Source organism: Salarias fasciatus, assembly GCF_902148845.1.
Source record: "Salarias fasciatus chromosome 7 unlocalized genomic scaffold, fSalaFa1.1 super_scaffold_4, whole genome shotgun sequence".
In the NCBI taxonomy this organism is placed as follows: domain Eukaryota; kingdom Metazoa; phylum Chordata; class Actinopteri; order Blenniiformes; family Blenniidae; genus Salarias; species Salarias fasciatus.
This window is the reverse complement of record NW_021941229.1, coordinates 3130416-3157052: the sequence shown is the minus strand read 5'-3', so window position 1 is coordinate 3157052 and position 26637 is coordinate 3130416. Positions and strand designations below refer to the sequence as shown.

Genomic DNA, 26637 nt, shown 5'->3' with positions numbered 1-26637 from the left:
GCAGCTGTGAGTCAAAATACTCTGCAAAGTGTCTCGTGAAACACGGTGAACCGACGCATGACACATCAGACGATGCCGTCACGTCTAAGCCCCGCCCATTTCCGGTCTTGGTCCAGTGGGGTGACGCGTTGGCGCGGCGCTTCCAGTCAGCTGATCAGGTAAGACAGTGAGACGGACGCTGTCGGAAATGTTGACAGAGGAGCGGAGAGGCCGTGGAAACGTGTTTTACCGGCTCAGAATCAACCGGCGTCACCCGAGAACACAGTCAGCAGAGCCGCCACACGTACACGTTCACGCTCCCGCCCTCGGCGTCAGGCCCGAGTGTTTTGTGGCCTCAAGAAGAGCGCGTGCTGTTTGTACAAGTGTCCCGGATGTTAGTGCAGCAGGTGGTTATCCTGCCGCATGACGCTCAGGAACGTGTTTTTGATGAGGTTCAGTGTTTAATGCGCATCACAGTCCGGTAAAGGGAGAGAAAGAGGTGAAGCCATTTGCTCCAGACTGTCCTCCGGGGTTTTATTTTGAAGGGTTTACTCTGTAGAGGTTTTATTTTGAAGGGTTTACAATGTAGAGGTTTTATTTTGAGGGGTTTGCTCTGCAGAGTGAGCTGCTCTGCCAGCAGAAGGCAGGGACTGTTAAGAAAGTGGCAAAACGAAAAGAAACAATACTAAAAATAGTTTTATCAACAGATTCTTCTCCACACCAAAATAAGCCATATCAGCTCTCCCTACACACACTGATGAGCTATGATTTTTTTTTCATTTAAATATGTATTCTTACTGGCATAATAAAGTGGATGTTAGAATCGGTCCCTCGTCCATCAGAGGTCAACCAAAGGACACTTTTTTTGGACTACCAGATCCAATCTCTCACATGCACAGGGAAAATATGAAAGAGGAGTCCGGCTCAGACTGTAGTCCATGAAATTCTTGTTGAGATGAGAATTTAAATAAAAATAAACCTCCTCTGTAATCTAGTTGTTGTAAAGTAATATCTTGAAATTCAGACAAATTGCTCTTGCAAAGGAAGCGTAGAAGTTGATAAACATCACATTCCCTCTGAAAGGTTGATGCATCAAAACGATAAATTAAATCAAGCTGGGGACTTTGCAGTGGAAAAAAACATTATGTAATGAGAATATCGTTGGTAATATAGAAATAAAATAGAGACTGTAAGTTGAATGAGGTCAAGATGATCCTCCGTCGAGCGGTCAAGCTCCGTTTACGGTGACTGCTTTATGGGGTGAATAAATGGTTCCAAAGGTCTGACTCTTACGTTCCTTCTGTCTGTGAGTCGTAGTGTGGAAACAAGACAGTGAGAGAGGCTATAAAACACGTCTCTTGTGGAATAAAGCTGCCTGAAGCACTTCTTCTGATCTCCATTTTCACTGCACTCTCACAGGTACAGTAAGTGTCGTCCGAGCTCTGTGTTGTTAAATGGTAGATTCCACTTCCTGCTTGCTGTAGCTTGTTTCCGCTTCCATGTGTGACAAGTGATGCTAATGCAGTGCCTCACATGTAGCTGTAATGTGTTCAATCATCCCTATCCTACCGTGATCAGTGACATTACATCAAACATCACTAGCTGTCAGTTACCACATTTTCTCATCTATAAATACTGTAAATGTAACATTTACTCCTGTGCATGAAGCAAGCTGTGTGTCTGGGTTAAAATCAGACTGCAGAAGCATCTGAAACTCAAGCAAACCTCATAAAACTCCAGACTGTATGGGTGAAAATGAAGGAACGTTTTTCCATTTCAGGATGCAGGACTTCATTTATTTAATATTTTAAAACTTATCTTTGAGGGTAAATCTAATGATATATCATAATGATCTGAAAAGTTACTTAAATAAAGGAACAAAACCTGAAATGTATTAACTGTTCAATAACGTGACAAGATGCTGAGACCAAAGTGTAGAGAATTTTTGCCCTGTATAACAATTTATCTTTGGGTCTGTGGTTACATTATGGTAAAAATAATGTCAAAAATTTAATATTTGATTTGATTGACATTTTGAGTTTTATTACATTTTATTTGCATGACAATTCAGGTCATTGCAGTTTACATGGTTGTTACATATCGGGCTCTAACAGGCCGCCCTTTGTGGAATTAATATTGCTTTGTATTTTATAATGCTTTTAATACTGTATGTATCTTTGTAATGTTTTAATTCTTATTGCATGTAATTATCACTTGGTGCAGCTGCCGTCTTGGACAGGGTTTCATTAAAAACACAGATCCTGTAATCTCAATAGAACTCAATTGGTTAAATAAAATAATGATAATAAAAGCATTTATTTTAATTTGTATAGCACCAAAAAAATTAGAGACTTTTACAGAAGAAATGCAACATCTCCTTGATGTGTGTGCTACGCTATGTGCTGACCTACACAACATGTGTGACCTGTATCTGTATCGCCTGTATAACAGCCCTGCAGGTTGTGTATTTGTTGCTTTGTGTGTTCCTGGAGCTGTTGGGGCTCGGGTGTTGTTCAGGACGCTGCTGGTCTGCCTGTCAGCAGGTCTTCAGGATGCTGTACTGCAGCACCCGCGGAGGGGTCGGTGGCTGGAGCTTCAGGGACGTCCTGTTTTCCGGCTACGCCCCGGACGGCGGGATGTTCATGCCGGAGACGCTGCCCCCGCTGAGCCCGGACACCCTGAGGGGCTGGAAGGGGCTGAGCTTCGCCCGGCTGGTGGTGGAGGTGGCCTCGCTCTTCATCCCAGCTCAGCTCATCCCCAGACAGGACTTGGACGCTGCCGCGGCACAACCAGACTCCACCATTTATCTGTCAACACTACAGTGAAAGCATCGCAGCAGCTGCAGTAACAGTCATTCATGTGTGTTTGTGTGTGTTTGCAGCCCTCGTGAGTGAAGCCCTGCGTGGGTTCTCGGTCCCGGAGGTGGTGCGGGTCGCCCGGCTGAAGGACGGCCTGTCGGTGCTGGAGCTCTTCCACGGAGAGACTCTGGCGTTCAAAGACCTGGCCATGACCTGCACCGTGCGCTTCCTCAACTACTTCCTGCAGAAGGAGCAGCGCCGCGCCACCGTCATCGTTGGTGAGAGCAGCACGGGCATTTCATCTCACTTTACTGTAAGTCACGGACAAATTCTGATTTGACCTTGTTGACACATCTGGACTGTTGTCCTCTTCAGGGACGTCAGGGGACACCGGCGGTTCGGCCATACAGAGCGCTAAAGGGCTGCCCGGGCTGGACGTGCTGGTGGTCTACCCTCGGGGACGGATCACTCCGGTGCAGGAGAAACACATGATCTCCTGCCTGGAGGACAACGTCCACGTCTTCGCAGGTACTCTTCACAGACCGCCTCTCCTTAAACTGAAGGTCGTCTTCTGAAAAGGCGGAGTCTGTTCTTCCCGCAGCGGACGGCAGCTCCGACGACATCGACCAGCCCCTGCGTCGTCTGTTTGCCGACCAGGACCTGGTCAAGTCTCACGGTCTCATGAGCCTCAACTCGGTCAACTGGTCCCGGGTCATGGTCCAGCTGGCCCACTTCATCTACGCCTACCTGGAGCTCAGCGGCATCGGGGACCGGGCCGCCGGGGAGCTGCCGGAGCTGGAGGTGGTGGTTCCCACCGGAGGGGCAGGCAACATCGCCGGTGAGTCCATTGATTGATTCCTATAGGGTGATACTGAGCAGTACCGGTCCAGGATTCGACCCAGCTATCACACAGGGACAGTTTGTCTCCCAGCAGTCGGTGGTCACTTTCACTACTGCTTGAAATCCACCATTCATGTAAGAACCAACGTTTTACAAAGGAAGGAAACACAGAAATCAGTCATATTGAACACTGTTGTGACCAGAACACGTCTGTGAGTACTTCAGAGAAAAAGACTACCCCCAAAACCAACAAATCCAGAAGATCTATCGCCGTAAACCTTCAGGAACGCATTTATTTAGGCCCGTATATAAAGGAACTGATCCAGATTACTTTGATCTGATATGTTCTTCAAAACACAAATCTGAAAATTACCTTGTTGCCCTTAGAGAGTGGAGCAGTAGTCGAGTAAAGTGATTTTGCTGGGTGGTATGAATCCATGAGGTAAAGGAATTGATTGCGTTTGCGTCTTGACCGTTTGTTTCGTCCCTCTCTCAGCCGGTACCGTCGTCAAGCTGATGGGAGTCCCCCTCAAACTGGTCGCCATGGTGAATTCTAATGACATCGTCCACCGGACGGTGAGCGCCGGGGACTTTTCCATGGCGGCGAGCGTCACACAAACTCTGGCTCCTGCCATCGACATCCAGGTACGTCTGCGACTTTGTTCCTGGGCTTTTAGGCCACGATGAGCCTTCTTTGTTTTCTTCATCACGGGAACAGTTTCTGAAATCTTTCTGTTTTCTATTTTTACTTTGTGGACATTTTTCTTTCTGCAGACATTTGTCTTGCTCTGTCACTGTAGCAGCATTCTGTGGTCATACAGGGACATCTAGTGGCCACAGATGGTATATACCAGGACATTTTGACATAGGTTGCTTAACCAGCCAAGCAACTACAAAATGCGTGACTTCTAGTCCAGAAGATACAAGAGAGGCACACGTATTTATTGTTTTATTATTTTATGATATTGTCTTGTCTTTCTTTATTTAACACAGAAACTGAATGAGTGGATCTCAGAATGTGGGACAGGGTCTCCTGGGAGGGGTCTGGGGTTCAGGGGGATGTCTTTTCCCTTCACAGGTTTCTTTTCTCTCAGTTTTTAAGAAGAAATCTATATTAAAAAAAAAAAATCAATGAACTATCAATTGTTTTGGCAAAAGGCACATTTATATCACTGAATTTGTGAATCATGAAATAAACATTTATGTGAAAGTAGGAAAGACATTGACAACAGGAATTCAAAGAACTGGTGTGAGCTGAAGGGGATGTAGAAAGAAAGGGTGTGTCTCTCTGATCAGCAGCTCCTGGAAGGTCAGGTTGAGGTTATAACCGACAGCGGAGGTCATGTGATCATAAATCCCAGGTGTCTTTGCCTGTAGGACCCCTACAACATGGAGCGGGTGTTCTGGCTGCTCCTGGGCCGAGACGGAGCTTCGGTGAAAGCAATGATGGAGGAGTTCCAGCGTTCCCAGAGACACGCCCTCTCCCCAGAACACCGTGAACTGGTACGGCCGCCCAGCAGGGGGTCCTCACACCCTGAGCCGGGCTCCTGAACGCCTCTCCGTCTGGCCGGCAGCTCTCACAGGTCATGACGAGCGGCTCGGTGGCGGACGGCGGGATCCTGGAGACGATGAGGAGGTGCTGGGAGGACAACCAGTACGTGCTGTGTCCCCACTCGGCCGTGGCCGTGTGGCACCACTACCACTGCCCCCACCCGGCCAGCGTCCACAGGTCAGCGCCAGCGCCTCACACACCCGAGCTCTGCGAAGAAACAGACGCCGGCTCACCCTCTCATTGCAGGTGTTACATCGCCACGGCGTCTCCTGCCAAGTTTGAGGCGGCCGTGCAGAAGGCGGGCCTGACCTTTGACCCCCCGGAGGCGGTGAAGGCCTTGGACAGCCTGCCGACCCGCTTCCAGACGCTGGAGCGGCGCGACAGCTGGTGCAGAGACTGGGAGCAGAGCCTGAGGGAGTGGATCGGCTCCGTGGGCCGAGCCCGGAGCAGCGGAGCGCCGTTCTACCGCCAGTGACCCGCCAGCGAGCCGTTCACCTCCTGATCTGGACCCAGAGATGAGCTGCTCGCCGTGGACCCCGTGGACTTTGCTCTGTGGCCTCAGGCGACACGTCTTTGTGTTTGCGCAGCCTCAAATCCGCCCACACTCGTCAGAGTTGTCTCTCGCAGCTTCAGAAGGCGTAAAGCTGCTGCTGAACACTTCGTCCACTTCTGAGTGAATGTTTGAGTTTCATCTTGTTCACACAGGAGTTGACTGATGATCTGTGAGACACAACCATCCAGATTTCAGGAAATAAAGCCTTGAACTCATCATTCTATGTGTCATGAATGTATATAATATTAGGATTTCACTTTCTGAAATGAGCGACCAAAAAAATGTAACTTTTTCATGATATTCTATTGTTTGGAGATGGACCTGTTTTTAATATACAACACAAAATTAGTGATTTTCCATGATTTTCCATGAAATCAAATTGAAAAAAAATCAAAAAGTCTAATTCCAGACTCTCTGGGTAAAGGCCTCCCCATCTCCTGACCTGATATTTTACAGAAATCTTTTAAACCTGACCTGAGCTCAACTTTTGGTTCAGTCTGTTGAATCCAAACCCTGAAATAAGACCTGGCTGGATGCAAACAGGCTGAAGCCACTGATCCTTCCACAATGGCGGTAAAGTATGATCGATGATCTAAAGGCTTCAGATCTCTTGTGAACTGGGTGAAGAGACGGCACAGAGATCATCCTGTTTTCCTCAGATGCATTTCAAAATGCTCTGCGTCCTCTGAAGTTGTGTAAACAGCAGTTTTAAGCCGTCTGGGCTCAAATGTTTGTTTAATTCTGCAGGATTAAAAAAACACAGAGGTCATTTGGTGTGAACTCAGAAGAGTCTCCTAACTGTGTAAGTGAACCTAACCTCAGGTGAAGTTCAATTATTTACATGTTTATCTTTGTATCACAGATTGAGACAGAAATCTCTTCTGCTATGTCTCAAGGCTGGAAAAAACCCAACTCAAATTTTAAAAGGTTATTACAATGAGTAAATAAAAAACACAATTTAATTATTTGCAAATGTCATAAACCCATTCAATTTGAGATGTCCCACAGAGAACATATCAGATGTTCCAACAGTGAAACATACATGACTTGATTTTGAGTTTTTAAGATGAAATGATGATGCACTCAAACATATTTTCTCACACACTGAGACGAAGTTGTGCTTCGAAAATCAATGCAGTGAAAGACAGAGACGTTTGGAGTGACGGTATAGACCTCAGGATGATCCACTGTGGCAACTCCTGGAAGAGGAGACAATTAAGACAAATTCTAAAATGAAGCACGCTACAGTGCAGAGTTTTATGTCTATCAAATATATTATAGCTGTAGTGAAATAAAAGATTTGTTCACAGGATCTCTAAAGCTGATAGCTGTGCTATATATCAGAATATATGACAAAATCCAGACAAAATATTGTTATTTGGTACATGACTAAAGCTAGTTTTATATTACAGGGTGACATACCATCCAGAATTCTAGCTGTAATTTCAGAAATGAAAACAAAATTCTCAATTTTCTCTGAAATCTGAAACATTTTCCAGAGAGAAAAAAAAATCAAAATTCTCACTTTCCTTTCACAGTTCAAAGGAAAAAAATGCATTCTAAGAAGAAAAAACAATCACACTCAGATCATCTGAATACAAGAGAAAAAGTCAGAATTCTGAGAAGATAGGAAAATAGTCAGAAGTTTAAAAAAACGACAAATCTGAGTTTCTGATCTTTGATTTTATTTAGAAATGACTCACAATTGTGAGGATTAAGTATTTTTTTGTGGAAGATAAAAGTAAATTCAAAACAGAAAGTCAGAAGCCTGAGAGTGAAGTCAATGTTTGAGAAAAAAATCTGAATTTGTTTTCTTCTGCTTTGCTCTATTTTCTGTCCTGCCTTGTTAAATGGACTTGTTTTTTTTTTACTTTTGATAACAGAAATAAATAAATAAATAAATAAATAATAAATAAATACGAACAGCTTAGCGTCGGTGGTTTTACAGTGAACATAGTTGACAAATCTCCGAGTGTCCATGAATGTCGCATGAAGTTTTACAGTGTAATTTGTCCGAGGTTTCCGAGTGTCCCTGAACGCAGCGTGAGGTTTTACAGAGAACATTGTCCGAGGTTTCCGAGTGTCCCTGAACGCAGCGTGAGGTTTGACAGCTCGACAGTCCAACATGGCGTCCTGCTAGCAGACAGAGACAAACAGAGACAGAGACACCTCCACCTCCTGCTCCTCCTCTAATGGATTTATCTGGACAGGGAATGTCCTCGGCCCTCCGGGAGTCCACCATGACAGGGTGAGGGTGCAATTCCTGCTCCTTTCTGTGCTATTATCAGACTCGGTGGGAGTGTAGTGACGGAACAACGGCAGCGGGCTGAGGGGAGCTGTGTGCCCGAGCCTGCGTCACCTTTCCCCGGCATGTCTGGCAGGTATGTCCCGCAGGTGTGTCCCGGAGGTATGTCCCGCGGGTTTGTCCCCCCGGTGTGTATCGTTTGTCAGCTGGCAGATAAACAGCAGGGAGGTTCTGCTCGTGGTGTCCTGTGGGACATGAGACAGTTTGACGAGTCAGAGTTGGATGTCTTGCAGGCCCGTGTCTGTCCCCTGTCTGCGTGTCCGTCCTGTCTCTGTTCTCTGTGTATGTCTTCTGTCTCTTGTGTCTGTCCGTCTCTGCGTTAGTCCTCTCTGTCTCTGTGTGCTGTGAACCCAGGCTGGACTTTGTCCCCTCAGCTGATGTCCTCCCTGTCTCAGGGTGTGTTTGTGTGCACAGTTTCCAGGGCTCCAGTCAAAATGTGGAGGTGTCTCCTGCTTCTGCTGGCTTCAACTCAGTAATCAATATCTGCTGATTTCACTTCCTCTGGTTTTACAGCTGCAAGCAAGGAAAGTTGAGACATTCCCATTTCTGAAGGCTGGATATTGATAATAATATTGTATTGATTCAAAAATATTTCATTCATATTCAGTTTGAAAATGAATAGAAGTTTTTTTTTTAATAGCAATAAGTTATGTATGCCATTAAAGTCATTTTTGAATGTGTAAATTGCACATTTTCATCCCAACAACAGTAAGTGATATTTTGTGCAGCCTTGTGTTAAATTACAGTGAAAACTGTTTGAAAAAGTTGCTGACTCATTGGCATTTTGCTCTTGTCCCTGGACTCTACAGCTGTACAACATATTGTACATGTTTAACCTGATTGATCTATAATGACTCAAGTCTGTGTTTTGCGACCTTGCAGCGTTCCCAGCATGCAGTCTGGATATAGGCTAGAGACACTTTGGGGTGTGTGTGTGTGTGTGTGTGTGTGTGTGTGTGTGTGTGTGTGTGTGTGTGTGTGTGTGTGTGTGTGTGTGTGTGTGTGCGTGCGTGCGCGCGCGCGTGCGCGTGCGTGTGCGTGTGAGCGAGCGAGGTGTGTGTCGTGTCGTTGAAGGTTCACCTGTGGAGACGGAAGGCTCATTGTTCTGGTTTCACAGCTCTGCTAACTCTGCAGGAGGTGTGAGTGAGTGTGAGTGTGTGAGTGTGAGTGTGAGTGTGTGAGTGTGAATGTCTGTGTGTGTGTGTGTGTGTGAGTGTGAAATAAGATAAAGTAGCCAGACTGACTTGAAACAACTAAAATGCTCAAAATGGCTGAAATAACCAAAACATTTTGAAATAAAAATGCTAAAAACAAACAAAAGGCCAGAGATTTGTGAAGGAGTGAAAGCAGCTCTGTAAACAGAAACGAGGTTTGTTGTGAATACGAGTTATTGCCTTGTTTTCCTGCAGAGAGAGAATGAAGTATATCAGTGAAAACTCTGTTAACCCATGACGGCAGGCAGCCGAAAACCCTGATGCTGCCTCCTCCGTGCTTCTCCATGGAAACCCTGTTCTCGGTTAAACTTTGGCATGTTTGTGGTGATTTGAGACTTTCTGCAGCTTCAGGGTTGAAATTCCCCCGCTGTCGGCTGGAACCAGTGTTCCCGAGCCACTCCTCTGTTTTTCAGTCTTTGGAAATGAATGAAAAGTGCCTGCAGGCCTTCCTTTCTGCTCAAGTCGTGTCTGAGGAACATTCCTCAGCTGAGCGCCAGACGTGCTGCTTCTGCCGCAGGTCTGCGTCCTTCACGCCGCCAGCGAGCCGTTTCCCCCACCGAGAGCCGAACCAGACTCGTTTATTCACTGAATGGAAGCGAATCGGATGTATGACGCTCGTACAATCCCTAAAGCGCTTCGCACTGCTGCCGTTTGGGGCTCAGGGTCTCACATGTGGACGGATAGGGAATCGAACCTGCAACCCTCCGAATGAGAGACGACTACCAACTGAGCCACAGTCCACATTAAATATGGTTAACCCTAAAAAAAAATAAAATGGTCAAGATGTAGCTGAATAGTTTTTCTGTGTTGAAAAGTGTATTTGGGTCACGTTGGTGAAGTTTTACTGGAATTTAGAAGAGCAGATGTTAAAGTCCTCGTTCACCTGCTTCACCTGTTCAGACTCTTTTAAAGTCTCTTTTCGCGTTGTTTTCCCTTTATAGCTGTTTTTTGAAGTTTTGCATGTTTTGTAAATTTATTTCCTCATTTTAAGTTTCTGAAGCCTTTTTTTTTTGTTATTTTAGCCATTTCAGAAATTATAGTTGTTTTACCTTTTTCTGCAGGTTTTCGCCGTATTTTATATTTTTCAATCTTTTTAGTATATTTTGAGCCCTTTAGTGTTTCAGTTTGAAGCCATTTTTAGGAGGCGACTTTGCTGTTTTAAGCTGATTTAACGCTTTTAGAGTTTTTTTTTTTTAACCTTTTATCCTCTTTTGGAAACCTTTTAAACTTCTGGTGTTTTTTTTTCCTCTTTTGTCTTTTTTTAGCAGTTTTGTCCGTTCCTCTGTTTCTCTTTAAGCTGTTGTGTTTGGTTCTTTGTGTTTCAGGGATAAGAATCCATTTGAAAACCAGTGTGGTGTGTTAGTGAGACATCTGAAAACGTGTCTCTGCGTCCTGTTGGACCTGTCTGATGAGCTGAGCCGGGGGGTCACTCTGCTGCTCTCTGCCCTGCAGGTCACCCCAGGCCTGTGTCTGAACCCCCCTCATCCCCCCTCCCCACTCAAGATGTCGTCCACTCCAGCCAAAGCGTCGCTGCTGCGCCCGTCCACGGCCCTGGACTCCCTGTCCGTGTCGTCCCTGCTGTCCGGGGACTTGGACGAGGACGGGGAGGGCGGCGCCGGCGAGGCCGGGGGGCTGGGGGACCTGGAGGTCAACCCGTACGACGGCCTGCCCTTTTCCTCGCGGTACTACGCCCTGCTGGAGGAGCGGCGCCGCCTGCCGGCGTGGACGCTGCGGCAGGCTCTGCTGGAGCACCTGGAGAGCCACAGCATGGTGCTGATCAGCGGCCCCAGCGGCGCCGGGAAGAGCACCCAGGTGAGATAACGCGTCCTGTCTGAAACCTGAGCCGGCGTTTCTCACGTTAGATCTCGCGAACACTTTGATTAAATATTTGATTCGTGTAATATGTCGTTCGGAGCAGGTGCCCCAGTGGTGCGTGGAGTACGCCCTGTCCTTCGACTTCTCCCAGGGTCTGGTCTGCTGCTCGCAGCCGTACGCGGCGGCGGCGGTCAGCCTGGCGCTGCGCGTGGCGGACGAGATGGACCTGAGCCTGGGCCTGGAGGTGGGCTACCGGGTGTCTCACGACGACAGCTGCACCCCCGACACCCTGCTGCGGTTCGTCAGCGACGCCGTCCTGCTGGAGGAGATGATGTCGGACCCCCTGCTGCACCAGTACGGCGTGGTGGTCCTGGACGAGCTGCAGGAGCGCACCGTGCCCACCGACGTGCTGCTGGGCCTGCTGTGCGACGTCTGCCGCCAGCGGCCCGACAACTTCCGGGTGGTCCTGCTCGCCCACCTGACGCTGGCGCCCCGCCTCTCCTCCTTCCTGGGCGCCGCCGTCCCCCACCTCTCGCTGAGCCCCGCCCCCTCCGCGGCCGTGGAGACGCTGCACAGGGAGGTCCCGGCGGGGAAGGACGCCATGGCCGCCGCCTGCCACGTGGTGCTGGACCTCCACCGCAGGGGGGAGCAGGGCGACGTCTTGGTGTTCCTGGCCAGCTCTCAGGTACGCCCCCAGCTTTCACGCCGCAGTCTGATAACAGGAGGGAGCGCTATCTTCCGGTTTCCTGATGAGAACTTCAGAAATCCCAGACTGAAAGCCGAGGCTTCGTTGTTGTGTTTTTCACAAAAGAAAAACTGGTCAAAGCGACGCGTTGCCCCGTGGCGAGCGGCGGAGTTTCACTGCTTTTGTCTGCTGGAGGACTGAATCCGGAACGCCTGAACCCGAGAGGCCTGCGGGCGGCTTCCAGGTGTCTGGTGTCCTCGTTCACACGTCCCAGGTTTTAGTCAAGGCCGAGGAACCCGAAGCCCGCATAACAGCCGAGACGCCTCGGTACAAGCCCTGAGTGAATGACCTCCAGAGTCTGTTTCCATGGCAACGGTGCTGGGAGCCACTGGAATCACAATTTTAGAAAACACTTTACTGGCTTTGAACTTTCATGACGATCGCTGGATTGTCTGTATTATTATATCTGCTGCTCTGACGTGATCGCATGTGGAAAAGTATAAGAATCTAAAAAAAACCTACAAATACAGAATTCTGGATTTAAAAGAAAGCCTCTCTGTTCCCTGTGGTTTGAACACAGTAGCATGGGAATACTCCAAGACATCCATGAAATGATGCGTTTTGTGCCACAGCTTGATGGGACTGGTTTCATGAACACTTCCTCATTCTTAAACCATTTCTAAGTTTTCTTTGTCCCGCTGTGTTAAAGCTGCTGTAGGCAGGATTTTGCTAGTCAATGCTAATTTTTCTGTGTTTTCTTTGGATTAAATGTTAGAGTATCCATTGATAATCCTTTAGGAGTGTAGCATAATTGCACTACCGCGAGGGCGCAGCGTTTCCATCTGTCTCTGTTCTGAGCTGAAAAGGAATCTCGACAGCTCCAGGTATCTTTGACCAATCAGAAGAGCCCCTGAGGCTCTAACCGTGATTGGTTGAGGGGCGTTTGTCGCATGTTCTTGTGGGAGGGGCTTAACTTGTGTAAGGGCGTGATGTCACAGAAAACAGGACAGGATTGGCTGTGCTGGGTTTCAAATCGCCATCTTGCTTAGGTAAACCTAAGCAAGATGGCGGAGATGCCGAATCCTGCCTACAGCACCTTTAACATCCACAACCCCGATGTTACTCTGGAGGAAACACTGGCAGGCTGTTTTCACTGGATGTTCACTTCGACAAATACAGTGCATAATGTGATGCTCACCTAAAAACCTGAGTCTGACCTCAATATTTCAGACTCTGAGTCGACTTTGTGCCTCCCTCCAGAGGAACCGCTGTGCGAACCCTCTATTCTAGTCAACGGTTTCTCATTTGAGCTCCTGCTGTGTAGTTTGATGCATTTTAACTCCCAGTTTGTCAACATGACCACGCCCTTTGTCTGATGGTGGAATTGACAGTCCTGAAGCCACATGAGTGTGTTTACTTGGTGTTTTTAATTCGGAATCGGTTTACTCTGAATTAAGTAATTCAGAATAAAATTCATGAGTGTTGTGTTTACATGGAAAAAAATGAAGCATGAACTCCTCTCTCACTCCGGGGTCTGTGAAGCGTTCTGATTGGACGGGGCGGCCGTGACGTACTGACGTCTCCCGGAAGTAAACTGCGTTTTTTTTTTCTCGTCTTTCTTTCTTGTTTAACTTTGACGCTGCAGCTTTTAAAATGTCCACGTTGTTAAGCGCCGATCGATCTGCTCCTGTCATTATATCTAATTCTTCTAAAATTGCCGTTAATCAAATTGTCTCCGTACGAGTCTAATGCGGACTGCGGGCCGCCATCTTGGAATATTACGTCATCACGACCAGAATGAAGTCGCGCCTAATTAGCATGTAATTCCTCTTCTAAAGGAGAATAAACCTGCCGGTCTGTTCGGATTTAAACTTGATTCTGAATAAAGTTTTCAGGCGTTCATATGGTCATTTTAGAGTGAGTTAGGCTTTATTCGGATTTATAGAGGAATAAAAAGTACCATGTAAACACTCGGATACGGTTGTAACACAATAAGTAACATCAGACAGTGAACTCCTCCTGGTTTCTATATAAGGATGGTGGTGGATTCAGACTGCGCTGTGTCTTCTCTGCTTGGTGCAGGAAGTGGAGGACGGCTTGGCGCTGCTGGAGAAGGAGAGTCTGGCTCTGAGCCCTCAGCTGGGGCCTCTCCGGGTCCTTCCCCTCCACGCCGGGCTGGGCGCGATGACCCAGAGGATCTATGAGGCTGAGCCGGAAGCCTCCGCCGCCAAGGAGAGCGACGGCTCCACAGCAGCCGAGGCCTCCGCCATGGGAGCCGCCGCCACCGCCGCCAGCGTCAGGAGGAAAGTCATCCTCACAGAAACACTCGGAGAGGCTTCCTTCTCCCTGCCGGCCGTCCGCTACGTCGTGGACACCGGCCTCCAACTGAAAACTGTAAGAGGACGCTCTGCAGCGAACCCCTGCCTGGAGTTCAGTGTTTATCCGTCGTGTTTCCATCATTTTTGCCCGTCCTCGTTCTGAAAAGCGTTGTGATTGGCTTTGTCTCTCCGCAGGTTTACAACCCTCAAATCAGAGCAAACTCGCAGGTCCTGAGGACAATCAGCAAACCGCAGGCCGACATGCGCCGTCAGAGAGTCAACAGCGTCCTGCCAGGTCGGTCAAAGGTCACACTGCTGTGCTGACACACACCCCTGCGGCTAACGCACACACACCGGAGGTGATGGTGGTGGAGCAGACTCCATCACCACCTTTTAATGACAATAAATTATTGGTTTCTGAAACAAAAAATCACACACACACACACACACACACAATGGAAATGATTGAATTTGAGAAGTGTGAGTAAAGGAAGGTTTGCTTTAAAGAGTCGGGCGCGATTGAACAGGCGTCCAGCCGATTACCGTTGACAGTCTCACAGTTCAGTTGAGTGAAGATGACTGGGCTGCGGTGTGAAGGTCCACTCTCTGGTTAATCATTGTCACTTCCTGCTGCAGCTGCATTCTAAACCCTGCAGCCCAGTCAGAGACAGACTGGAGTCAAATGTTCTGGTATATGATCTGGTCTGGTTCACTCTTCACTGCAGGTTTTCATTCCTGCAGTGTGTCAGAATGTGTGTAACGAGTGTGAGCGTGCCGCTCCGCAGGGCTGTGTGTGCGTCTGTACCCCGAGTCGCGGTACGAGGAGGAGCTGGGCGCCGCCCGCTGCCCCGGCGTGGTGGAGGAGAACCTCAGCCACCTGGTGCTGCTGCTCAAGAGGCTGGACATCGCCGACATGGGCCAGTGCAAGTTCCTGGACCGGCCAGGTGAGCCACGGCCAGTACGGTCCGGTCCGGTCCGGTCCAGTGGGTGCGTATGTGTGTGTGTGTGTGTGTGTGTGCGCTTCAAACACCCTGTCAACCTCCTCGCCCCCCCCAGCCCCCGAGGCCCTGATGCAGGCCCTGGAGGACCTGGACTACCTGGCGGCTCTGGATGACGACGGGAACCTGTCGGAGGTGGGCATCATCATGTCGGAGCTGCCTCTGGAGCCGCCGCTGGCCAAGGCGCTGATCGCCGCCTGCGAGTACGACTGCGTGGACGAGCTGCTCACCATCGCCGCCATGCTCACAGGTGAGCCCCGCCCCCCTCGCCCCGGCAGCAGAGGCGGGATCCGCACCGCGGCGGCGTGCTGACGGCCGTCCGTCTGCTTCCAGCTCCTTCCTGCTTCGTGACCCCTGACCCCGGCAGAGAGGAGGCGGCGCTGGCTCAGTGGAGACCCCTGATGCACGCAGAGGGAGATCACATGACGCTGATCAACGTTTATAACGCCTTCACAGCACGTACGTACGCTCTGCGCGCACGCACACACACACGCACACACACGCTGTCAAAAGATTAATTTTTTTATTTCACAATTAATTGCTTGATTTTTGTAGTTAATCTTGATTAATCAAACTTTGAATTGCATTTTTGATTTTTGTTCTGCATTTGTTTCATTAAAAGTCCGTTTCTAAGCTGTTGTTTCTACAAAATGGATAAACAACAAGACTGCTGTCAGGACCTGTAGTATGAGAAGAGATAAATGACTGGATGAAAATAACAGTTCAATGAGAAAATGGATAAAAGAGGGAAAACATTTTGTTAATACTGCATCATTTTTCTCATTTTATTGAATGACACTTGAAACAGTTCAGCTATATTTACTTAGTTATTCATTTATTTCCAATAAGAATATGAAGGTCAGTGTATGAAATATTTATTCATAACACTGAAACAGATTTATGGACATTGACTTTATTAATCTGGAAACAGTTGTAAACGTTTCTTAATTTCATGATTTATTAGTGTGTTTTATTTTACAGTTACGAGTGTCTGTGAAGTTCATATAATCACCACATGAAACAGGAAGGAAGCATTTACACACCGTCAAATTAAAAGCATCAGTCAGTCAAAAGGAAGTCTGAGAAAAGTGTCTGTGTGTGTGTGTCTGTGTGTGTCTGTGTGTGTCTGTGTGTGTCTGTGTGTGTCTGTGTGTGTGCGGGCTGCAGATAACCAGGACGAGGCGTGGTGTGTGGCGAACTCCCTCAGCGCGGCGGCCTTGCAGCTGGCGGTGGTGGTGCGGGCGGAGCTGCTGGAGGTGATGCAGCGGATCGAGCTGCCCGTGTCTCCGCCCGCCTTCGGATGCCAGGACAACTGCACCAACATCAAGCGCGCCCTCATCTCGGGCTTCTTCCTCAACGTGAGCGGCGGCGGCAGCGGCGGTCTCGCCCCCAGCAGTGACTCTGTCGAACGCCGCCGGTTCTCTAACGTTCTCCGTCTCTTGCCGTCCCTCAGGTGGCTCACGACGTGGACGGGTCTGGAAACTACCTCCTGCTGACGCACCGCCACGTGGCCCACCTCCACCCCTTCTCCTGGTACCGCTGCCGCCAGCCGTGCCCCGCCCCCCCCTCCTGGGTCCTGTACCACCAGTTCACCATCTCCCGGGACAACTGCATCCGCATCGCCTCCGAAGTCCACCCTCAGATGTGAGTGGGGACGCCCGCCGCCCCGCCGCTCCTCCGCCCGCCTCCTCCGTCACTCACGGGTATTTCCCCCCCCCCCTCCCTCCCCCGCAGGCTGGTGGAGCTGGCGCCGCTCTACTTCCTGGGGAACCTGCCCTCCAGCGACGGCAAGGAGCTGCTGATGGAGCTGAGGCACGGCCTGGAGCCCCCCGGGCCGGACGCAGCGCCGCACAGGGACGGGGACGCCGGCGGACAGACTCACAGCCAGTCCAGCACCGAGCTCTGCGTGGTGCAGTGAGACCTGGACCTGGACCCGGTCCTGAACCTGGACCTGAACGAAACACTACTGTACAGCGGCGTAGCCTCCTTCTATTTCCTCCCTGTGTTGTTGTGCTACGTGAAATTGAGCTTCTTTTTTTTTTATAGTATTTAATGAGGGAATTCTGTGTGTGAAATCACTGTTGACTATTTTTTAAAAATTGAAAATAATGGAAGACACTTTGAGGAGTGAAACTCTTCAGCTGAAAGCAATACACACTACTCGAGTGACCTGAGACGCTGCTGGCGTGAAATCTATGCAGACGCTCTCCTCAGGGACCTGCAGTCTTTGTCCACTGTAAACCTTCTGCTGTCAAACCTTTTGATACTGTTGGCCCGATGTTTGGCTTTCTGTCTGTTCGCTCTCCGTGGAGACGACGGACCTCCATTAAAAGTGCAGTTTGAAATGGTTTCCACTTCCTTTCTCCTTCCCCGGTGTTGCGTCCGCTGCTCAGACTGAACGAACAGGCCAGGCGTTCCTCCTCACACAAGTCCGCCCAAACGGAGGCGGCGTCCATCGACAAGGCGGCGACAAGCCAGAAGGATGGCGCTCTAACGTACGTTGTCGAAGTTCAACAAAGAAGCGAAGGAAGCTGCTGGAAGAAAACAGATCAAAATATCCACGTTCTGAAGAATCCGAGCACCCGAGTTCGGAACCCAAATAATCACAACCTGAGCCGACTCTCCTCGTTTATTGAAGGGATTGTTGTGTTACAGCTGTGTGAACTAACAACCGCACACACGGATCCGGAGAGCGCCGGGCGGCGGCCCGCAGTGCCTCAGATGGAAATCGGTTTATGTACATGTAGCGGTCGCTCCGCGGCGGCGAGGGGGAGGAGACCGCCGCCTCCTTCAGACGGCCTTGGTGGGGTTCTTCAGAGCGGCGTCCCTCATGGCGTTGTACTCGTGCTTGTTGTCTCTGAACATCTTCAGCTCCATCTCCGTCTGCGTCCTCATGGACTGAGAACACAAGACCACAGTTCGCCCAATCAAACGCTTTGGTTTCTCAAAGCCGGTGGCTGTGAGCACGAAGGCGCCGCCGTGCCGTACCTCCAGGTCTCTGGTGATGGCGTGGCTCGGGCCGTGAGTGACCATGAGGATGCCGTAGGCCTTGCAGATCATGGCGTGGCCCGCCTCGATCTGGCCGGCGTGCCAGTGCGTGATGCCGGCCCGCATGATGGCCATCCCGAGCTGGGCGTTGTTGGGGTGGTACAGCTTCCTGAGGGAGAGATCAAAACAAACACCGAACCAACTCAATGCTGTCATAGATCAGCGGGTGGAGTGGGTCATCTTCCAGGGTTGGAGGTTCGATTCCCACCCTCACATTGATCCTGTGTTGAAGTCACATTGAGGCTAAACACTGAACCAGACTAGCACCAAATGTTCATTTACTATTTTGTGTCAATACAGTTTCAAATAAACAATTTTTGTAAAATAATTATGTAGGACCCCGGTTTCTAAACATATGGCTCGTGGGCCAAAAGAAGCCTGCCATGTTAAAGCGTTGCAAATGGAAGAAGGTGTGGCTTTTCAACATGCTGAGATTGTATTTATATCTCTTGAATTTGTCCAGGTTTGTGAAAACATATTTCACGTCTGCTTGACGACCTCCTGAAGCTCCAGCAGTCTGAGTCCAGACCGCAGCACGTGGCTCAGACGGGTCGTAGCTATCTCCCTGACGGAACCCTCCAGTAATCCTTCACACGCTGCCACGGTGTTTGACGGAGGATCCAGAGAGCAGCTGTGAAGTGAAGCTGGTAACCCGTTGATTGGGAGGAGCACTGAACCCCAACAAGCTCAAAACGAAACGTGACACTGCGAAGTTAGACGTGTTGCACGGACACGATTACCGAGGGAGATCAGACACAGAGGTACGACAGAAAAGAGGCGAAAATACACAGCGTGAACATTGTCACACTGTGCCTTAAACATTAATCTGTTGGCAGGAAGTCGTTGGTTGTTGGAGTCTTGTGAATATCGCGGCTGGTAATTGTTTGATTGGGCACGGTGGAGCAGCGGTTAGCACAGTGGCCTCAGAGCAGTCAGACAGAGGCTCGATTCATCTGTGAAATCTCTCTGAAGATCATAAAGTCTGTCCTTGAAGAGTTAAACCTTGTGAAGCTGAGTCAGATAGAGAGGAAAGCCACATGACAGTGTTCGTGTTCTTTCTGTCAAAGGCTTGTTTGTGTTCGTTCCTTCTGCTCTGGATTTTGGTGGCGTTGGTTCATTACAGTTCTCCAGATTCCTTCAGGCAAACACTTCACCAGTTCTCTGTTTCATTTAATTAAGAGAGCTGTAAAAAAAAAAAAAAAAAAAAAGCACAAATGATCTTTTGACTGGAGATATTAATCAATAGTTTCTATAATAAAGTTGTCAAAACGAGTAAAGAATGAGGCAAACCTCAGGGGATCGCTGAACATCGCTTGTCAGGAATTACGTCTACATTCACAGATTTCAGTTTAAAGACAGTGGAACAAAAACAAGGTGAAACGTCAACCTTCACGGATCCTAACAGTTTAAAGTTTATAAGTATAAATGGAAAAAAAAACAAATACAAACCGTCTGAAATTTCTTGACAAACTTAATCTTATTTAGTATCACTTTAACGCTAACACTAGTTAGCGTGCTATATTAGCTAGCTGGGTGTCTGTTGTATTTCGCCCCCCAGTGGATGAATTAGGAATATCAGTGTGTTTTCCAGCAGGAAAGTTTAGTGACTCTTAAAGTGTGAACTTCCCATGATGCCCCGCCGCCACTCACTTGTACCCCTCCACCATCCTGTGGGCGTACGCCGCCGCCTCGGAGAAGGACTTGAGGAAGGACAGCACCTCGCTGGTGACGCTGAGCACGCGCAGTTTCAGCAGGTGTGTGTCGGCCAGGACGTCCTCCTGCTGCTGCAGACACTCCAGACAGAGCCTCAGCACCTGACGGAGACACAGAGGGACGCCTCAGCAGGGCGGCGCCGGCGGCCCACGGCGAGCGGACAGGAGCGCGGCGGGACGAACCTCGTGGTAGTCTCCGTTCACGCGGGCCGTCTCGATGTTCTCCAGGTACTCCCGGCTCAGCGCCGCCACCTCTTTCAGCTTCTCGGCAGAAGGCTGGAGGACGGACAGAGGGAGACGGCGTGAGCCTTCAGGAGGGGACGCGGCCTCAGAAGCCACCCGGCGTCTCGCACCTTGCTGTCGGCGCCGGCGGTCATCAGGTCGTCGTTGGCGCGCTGCCGGCAGTGCTCGCAGGTGCAGTCGAAGTGGAAGTGCTCCTTGAGCTTCCTCTGGCGGTCGGCGGACACGTTGAGGTAGTCCACGTAGCTGACGGTCAGCTCCTCGAACTCCGAGATCCTCCTCAGAGCCCGGAGCTCGATCCTGAGACAGAGGAGGGACGGGTGGATGGACGGGCGGACTACACTGACTGTGTGTGTGTGTGTGTGTGTGTGTGTGTGTGTGTGTGTGTGTGTGTGTGTGTGTGTGTGTGTATCACCTCCTCTGGGAGTGCAGAGCAGAACTCACAGCTGTCTGGCTGCAAAACAAAGTGAATTTAAACTTTAATGTCTCACCTGCTTCGTTTAAAACAGTCTGAAAAGACAATAAACTCCAGTTTACAGGAAGAGAACAACACTTCATTAATCCTGAACTATCTCATTAATCCTGAGATAACTCATTAATCCTGAACTATCTCATTAATCCTGAGATAACTCATTAATCCCGAACTAAGGCAATTCTTTAATCCTGTACTAATGATTTCATACTGAGACAACTCATCAAGCTTATACTACCTTATTAATCCTGAATTAAGTCATTAATCCTGAAATAATTTATTAATCCTGAACTAAGTCATTAATCTTGAACCATGACCTGAGCCAATTTATTAATCCTGAACTATCTAATTAATCATGAACTGATTTATTAATCCTGAACTATTTAATTAATCCTGAGATAACTCATTAATCCTGAAGTAATTCTTTAGTCCTGACATAAATCATTTATCCTAATCTAACTCATTAATCCTGATTAACTGATTTATTAATCCTGAAGTTGCTCATTAATCCTAGCCTGGCACGCCAGACTGTCTCTCCATGCTCAGGGATACACGGAGATACATGTCTGTGTGTGTAACATATGAGGTCAGTCTGGCATGCCAGGCTACATTAATCCTGAACTACTCGTTAATCCTGAACTAACTCCATAATCTGAGAGCAGTATGAATTAATACTTAGAATCTGTGTTTCCAGAAGAGTTGGGATCATAAAAGCTTGAATCCCTGCTCAAACTCAGGACCATTGGGGGGCTTTACATCGCTGATCTTTCCACATGTCGTCCATCCGTCGTCACACAGCGACACACACTTCCTCCTGTGGGTGGGAGGAGCTTGGCCTACCTCCCGTGGTTGAGGATGACGGTGCAGTTGGGCCAGCAGTCGTGGTTGACCAGGCAGAGGTTTGGGAAGAGACCAACTCCGACAGCCTGCAGCCCCCTCTGGTCACTCAGGGTGAATCCGTTACACTTGATCTGCACACACAGCGGCCGGCGGGTGAGTTCATCCACAGCCCTGCGGAGACGTGGCGACGCTCTGGCGAGTGATGGGAACTCACGATGCCGAAGAGATGTGCGATGTATTCGGCAGAATGCTGCTTCCTCCCGTGGGACCAGTACTTCAGGAAGGTCTGCACGTCCGTGTTCACCTCGTCCAGGTCCTCTTTGGACAGGTCGGCCACGTGGTCCTCCAGCTGGTCCACCGACACCAGCTGGCTGTCCGAGGCCAGGCCCGACACCTTGTGGATCCGCCACAGCACGCGGGCTGCCAGGCTGGGGGGGTTCGGGAGGAGGAAGGGGGGATTCAGCACTAAACGTGAAGACTGAAGACTCGGTGGGGCTGACAGCAGGAGGAACCGGGGCGGTCTGCTCACCGGATGTTCTCGCTGGGCGCCGTCCCGGCCTTCTTGATGGCTCCACACTCCTGCTTGTGCTCGTCCCAGCAGGCCGTCTGGCAGGTCCGGTTGCAGTAGTGGGCAAACTTGCACTGAGCACAGCGGTGGAGCTGAGCCTGCTGGCGGAAGCAGCTGTGGCACACCTGAGAGAACAGACTGACACGGACATGGACTCGTTTATACCGTTTCCTCAGCGAAGCTTTTCTGTCTGCTCATCTACAGACAGGACTTCCTGGAGTCCAGAGTGGAGGACTCCTGCTGCTGGCTGCAGCTCCCAGAGTCTCACCTGGTCAACATGATGAGACATCAAATCATACAAGATGGATGGATGGATGGATGGATGGATGGATGGATGAATGGATGGATGGATGAATGGATGGATGGATGGATGGATGGATGGATGGATGGATGGATGAATGGATGGATGGATGGATGGATGGATGATTGATGGATGGATGGATGGATGGAGGGATGGATGATTGATGGATGGATGGATGGATGGAGGGATGGATGGATGGATGGATGGAGGGATGGATGATTGATGGATGGATGGAGGGATGGATGGATGGATGGGTGATTGATGGATGGATGGAGGGATGGATGATGGATGATGGATGATGAATGGATGAAATTTACATTGATGATGGATCGTTGGATGGATGAATAGATGATGGATGGATGGATGGATGGATGGATGGATGGATGGATGAGCGGATGGATGAGTGGATGATAGTTGAATAGATGATGGATCAGTGGATGGATGAATGGATGATGGATGGATGATTGATGAATGATACTTGGATAGATGATGAATGGGTAGATGGATGGATGGATGATAGATGATGACTGGGTGAATGGATGAGGGATGGATGGATGGATGATAGATGATGGCTGGGTGAATGGATGAGGGATGGATGGATGGATGATAGATGATGGTTGGGTGAATGGATGAGGGATGGATGGATGGATGATAGATGATGGCTGGGTGAATGGATGAGAGATGGATGGATGATAGATGATGGCTGGGTGAATGGATGAGGGATGGATGGATGGATGATAGATGATGGCTGGGTGAATGGATGAGGGATGGATGGATGGATGATAGATGATGGCTGGGTGAATGGATGAGGGATGGATGGATGGATGATAGATGATGGTTGGGTGAATGGATGAGGGATGGATGGATGGATGATAGATGATGGCTGGGTGAATGGATGAGAGATGGATGGATGATAGATGATGGCTGGGTGAATGGATGAGGGATGGATGGATGGATGATAGATGACGGCTGGGTGAATGGATGAGGGATGGATGGATGGATGATAGATGATGGCTGGGTGAATGGATGAGGGATGGATGGATGGATGATAGATGATGTCTGGGTGAATGGATGAGGGATGGATGGATGGATGATAGATGATGGCTGGGTGAATGGATGAGGGATGGATGGATGGATGATAGATGATGGCTGGGTGAATGGATGAGGGATGGATGGATGGATGACAGATGATGGCTGGGTGAATGGATGAGGGATGGATGGATGAATTCCGCCCTGCTGGCCTGATGAAGCAGGCTGAAGCTGAGCTGGTGTTCAGCAGAACTCAGTGTTTATGCAGCACTAAGCTGTAAAGCAGACTTCACTCTTTAGAGGTGAGACTGAACGAGCGCCGGCAGACACACTCCTGAGTGTGTGTGACACTCTCTGTAACAGCTCTGACTGACACCAGCTGGATTACTGCGAACTGATTTACTCTGGTATCACTTCCTCTCATCTAAAATCCTGCTCCTCACAGCTTCCCTGCTTCCCGGTGAGTTTTAGAATTATTTCAAGGTTCTATTACTTGTTTTGAATTCCTAATGGGTCAGATTTCTCCGTATTTATAACATCTCTTTATGAGATCCTCACATCATCTGGCTGTTTTCTTTGTTGGTGACAAAATCCTTCAAAATAAAAGTCACATGTCACCAAATGCATGGACTGACACGTCCAGCCTCCTCTGGCCAGAGATCCGAGCGGTTCCAGGACGTCACAGGCTGGAATTCAGTGGCAACAAACCTCTCTGCAGCTTAAGACCAGACGAGACCTTCCGTCTACCGGGTGACGGTCTGAGGGTTTGTCCGGTGAGCGGATTTGTTCCACCGGTGGAAAACGCTTGGCGATGGTTGGTGATTGATCCTCTCCTCTGTGGAGGGTATTTCCAGATGCCAAGTGCCAAAAGCAGTGGAAAGAATCCCTCCAGACGGTCCTGCAGATGTTGGATCTGCTGCTGGACTCCATCAACTACGGGGGGAGAAAGTGGAGGTGCGTGGCCCCTGAACTGGGCACGGACTGCCACAGCTTGAGCCTGGCTCGATCCCGATGCGTCGGGATCGGGTTTCAGCTCCGTCCCCACGTCAACCTCACACATCAGACACGTTTAGCGTGGTTTGGCTGTCGTCAGGAAACAGCTAACACAAACAGCCGTCACCTGCAGCGACTGTTCCCACATTCCAGCCCCCGGTCGTCCTTCACGTCTGTCAAATACCGAACAGAGACAGAAACAATTGCTCCGTACAGCATCTCCAGGCTCTGGGGTAAATTTAGATGCTGGCAGCGATTTAAAGCAGTTCTTCACTCTGGGGTTTCTTTCTTCGGGTAGCTTTGTTATGGGAGAGGTATCGTAACGCAGGAACACAGAGCATCTTTAATCAAGTCTCTCTGGAAGCTTTCAGTCTGTGATTAACGCCTCGGCCTTTAGCAAACAGGCGCGTGGATCTGTGTGTAAACAGTTTATTCAGCCTGCTGGACCTGTCCTCAGACAGTGAACAGACTCCGCTCCAGCTCCGAGCAGAAGCCGCCGCAGCGGGGGACCTGGAGCGGCGGCGAGCTGACTGTACGCCACCGGGCACTCTGATCCGGCCTCACAAGACTCATGGCGAGCCGCCAGATCACTTTCTGACATTCTGGCGTTGAGCCAGACCAGTCAGGCTATTTACAGGATGTATAGCAGTGTGTGAAAGTTCTTCTGCCTGCTGGACCGTGTTTTCACGATCGGATTAAAGCCACTCGATGACGACTGAGCGAGAGGCGTGAGGCTGAATCCATCGGAGGAGCACGACCAGCATCAGCCTCACTGAGGCCCCGAAACCTGAGAATCAGCCCCACAGCAGAACGCTTCCTGGAGGGGGGCAACATTCAAGCCCCTTCCTCAGGTCTCCACTCTACTGTAACTCAGATCACTAAAAATATCTTGCATAGCTTCCATACAACTTCAACATGTGACCGAAGCATGTGAGAGTTCCCTTCCTGAGAAGACCTTCCCTTCACGCTCATCTTCATCACACCAGTTAGGACACAGTAACGCAGAGCACAGGTCTGTGTTTACGCTTCAGAAGAATCCCTGTGGGACGGACCTGCGCCTCTCCACATCGAAACATCACTTTATATCTTCAGTTTGCCTAAAACTCTGAATGATGCTGTTCTGAGGAAGATCAATTTCTTCAGATTTAACATTATAAATGAAGCGTTCCTGAACAGTTAAACAACATTTCCAGTGTTTCCTGCAATATTTGCTAGGAAGAGTTCAAAGCCTGCAAGGTGTCGTCATGTTTTCGATACTCGCTTCGCTGAAAACCGAACCCCAGAGAACCCAACGGCCAGGTTCAAGTTCACATGACAGCCTGACACCTCTCGCAACGCTGGCGTCATGAGAATCCGGATCTGAGGTCACAGGTCAAGAGAGGGTCAGAGGGAACGGTCCACAACACGCTCCCGGCCCGGCCCGGGTCCAGCCGGACCGGCGGCGTCCGGGACACTCGTACCTGTCGAAGACCACGGCGGAGAAGCTGGGCTCGGAGAAGATGACCTCCCCGGCGTTGATCTCTCTGGTGGCCCGCAGGCCGCGACCTTTCTCCCCAGCATCAAAGAGCTGAGCGCTTTCCATGTTGCCCACGGTCATTGTGTCAGCCAAACAAAAGCCAGAGGAGACGGAGGAGGACGGAGGAGGACGGAGGAGGACGGAGGAGGACGGAGGAGGACGGAGGAAGCCCTGAGGGTGGGACGCTCTGCAGAGATCTCACTCAACGCTTCCTCGCGTTTGGAATCACTTGCCTCTCTCCTTAGCCCCACCCCTCTTCCTCTGCAGCCCAAAATAGCGCCCCCCCCGGGGGGGGCACAGCCGGAGGGGGTGTGCAGGCGCAGGGCGTCCTGGCGGGCGTCGTCCCTTGTTTGGGTGAGTTCACCCTGCAGTATTTTGGTCCCGAGTGGCTGCTGCTGTCCGTCAGAGGGCTGTGACGGGTCTGAGGGCCAACCCAGGAACATCGAGAGCCAGCAGGCCGAAGGCGGGTTTACTGGGAGAGGTGGGTGTGCTTCAGGTGGGGGTGGAGGCCAGAACAGTTCAGGACGTCTACAGAGGAAACGATGGCGTTTAGATTCTTCCCTCATAGAGCTGCTTCGAGGTTACCAACATTTCATAAGGTGACTATTTTCATTACTGCTGAAAACAGAGCATCCCAGAGCCCAGTCATTCTAATAAAGCATCTCACACTTTTCCCAAAAATAGTGAAAAAGCAACGTCTGCAAAGAGCATTTTTCTCCATCAAAACATGATTTTTTTCTGTGTAGTTTTTTTTTTTTTTTTTAACATCACTGGTTTAGTTTCCATATAAGACTGTAACATAGGCCTAACAAAGAAAATAAATGACAAATAAAACCCAGATTTCACCTTTATTTCTTTAAT

The 26637-nt window shown here is 49.6% G+C and overlaps 3 protein-coding genes across 6 annotated transcripts; 2 read left to right on the top strand and 1 right to left on the bottom strand.

Moving 5' to 3' along the window:
• Positions 1 to 128: 128 nt before the first annotated feature.
• Positions 129 to 5903, top strand: thnsl2 (threonine synthase-like 2). Of its 3 annotated transcripts, none has more exons than XM_030085207.1 (10): positions 129 to 158; positions 1297 to 1398; positions 2523 to 2752; positions 2859 to 3055; positions 3153 to 3305; positions 3379 to 3615; positions 4114 to 4262; positions 4995 to 5120; positions 5192 to 5346; positions 5416 to 5903. In XM_030085207.1, the coding sequence occupies exons 3-10, from the start codon at positions 2532 to 2534 to the stop codon at positions 5642 to 5644; spliced, it is 1467 nt and encodes a 488-aa protein (XP_029941067.1). In that variant the 5' UTR covers positions 129 to 158; positions 1297 to 1398; positions 2523 to 2531; the 3' UTR covers positions 5645 to 5903. The 3 variants fall into 3 exon arrangements, with proteins under 3 accessions (XP_029941067.1, XP_029941068.1, XP_029941069.1); XM_030085208.1 differs by lacking the exon at positions 129 to 158 and adding an exon at positions 246 to 478; XM_030085209.1 differs by lacking the exon at positions 129 to 158 and adding an exon at positions 246 to 478 and having other exon boundaries at positions 2520 to 2752.
• A 1916-nt stretch (positions 5904 to 7819) lies between these two features.
• dqx1 (DEAQ box RNA-dependent ATPase 1) lies at positions 7820 to 17396 on the top strand. 2 transcript variants are annotated; one of them, XM_030085205.1, is made up of 11 exons: positions 7820 to 7970; positions 10694 to 11053; positions 11160 to 11741; positions 13824 to 14135; positions 14255 to 14354; positions 14845 to 15003; positions 15116 to 15307; positions 15391 to 15516; positions 16225 to 16415; positions 16511 to 16701; positions 16792 to 17396. In XM_030085205.1, the coding sequence occupies exons 2-11, from the start codon at positions 10745 to 10747 to the stop codon at positions 16973 to 16975; spliced, it is 2346 nt and encodes a 781-aa protein (XP_029941065.1). In that variant the 5' UTR covers positions 7820 to 7970; positions 10694 to 10744; the 3' UTR covers positions 16976 to 17396. The 2 variants fall into 2 exon arrangements, with proteins under 2 accessions (XP_029941065.1, XP_029941066.1); XM_030085206.1 differs by having other exon boundaries at positions 7820 to 8103.
• Positions 17397 to 17682: 286 nt separating this feature from the next.
• On the bottom strand, positions 17683 to 25977 carry LOC115383495 (histone-lysine N-methyltransferase SMYD1-like). Its single transcript, XM_030085693.1, has 10 exons — positions 25721 to 25977; positions 21899 to 22075; positions 21584 to 21797; positions 21370 to 21500; positions 20473 to 20511; positions 20171 to 20357; positions 20001 to 20093; positions 19756 to 19919; positions 18046 to 18214; positions 17683 to 17955 (listed from the first exon to the last, which is right to left on the bottom strand). Exons 1-10 carry the CDS (start codon positions 25855 to 25857, stop codon positions 17848 to 17850), a joined length of 1419 nt encoding a protein of 472 aa, XP_029941553.1. The 5' UTR covers positions 25858 to 25977; the 3' UTR covers positions 17683 to 17847.
• Positions 25978 to 26637: the final 660 nt, after the last annotated feature.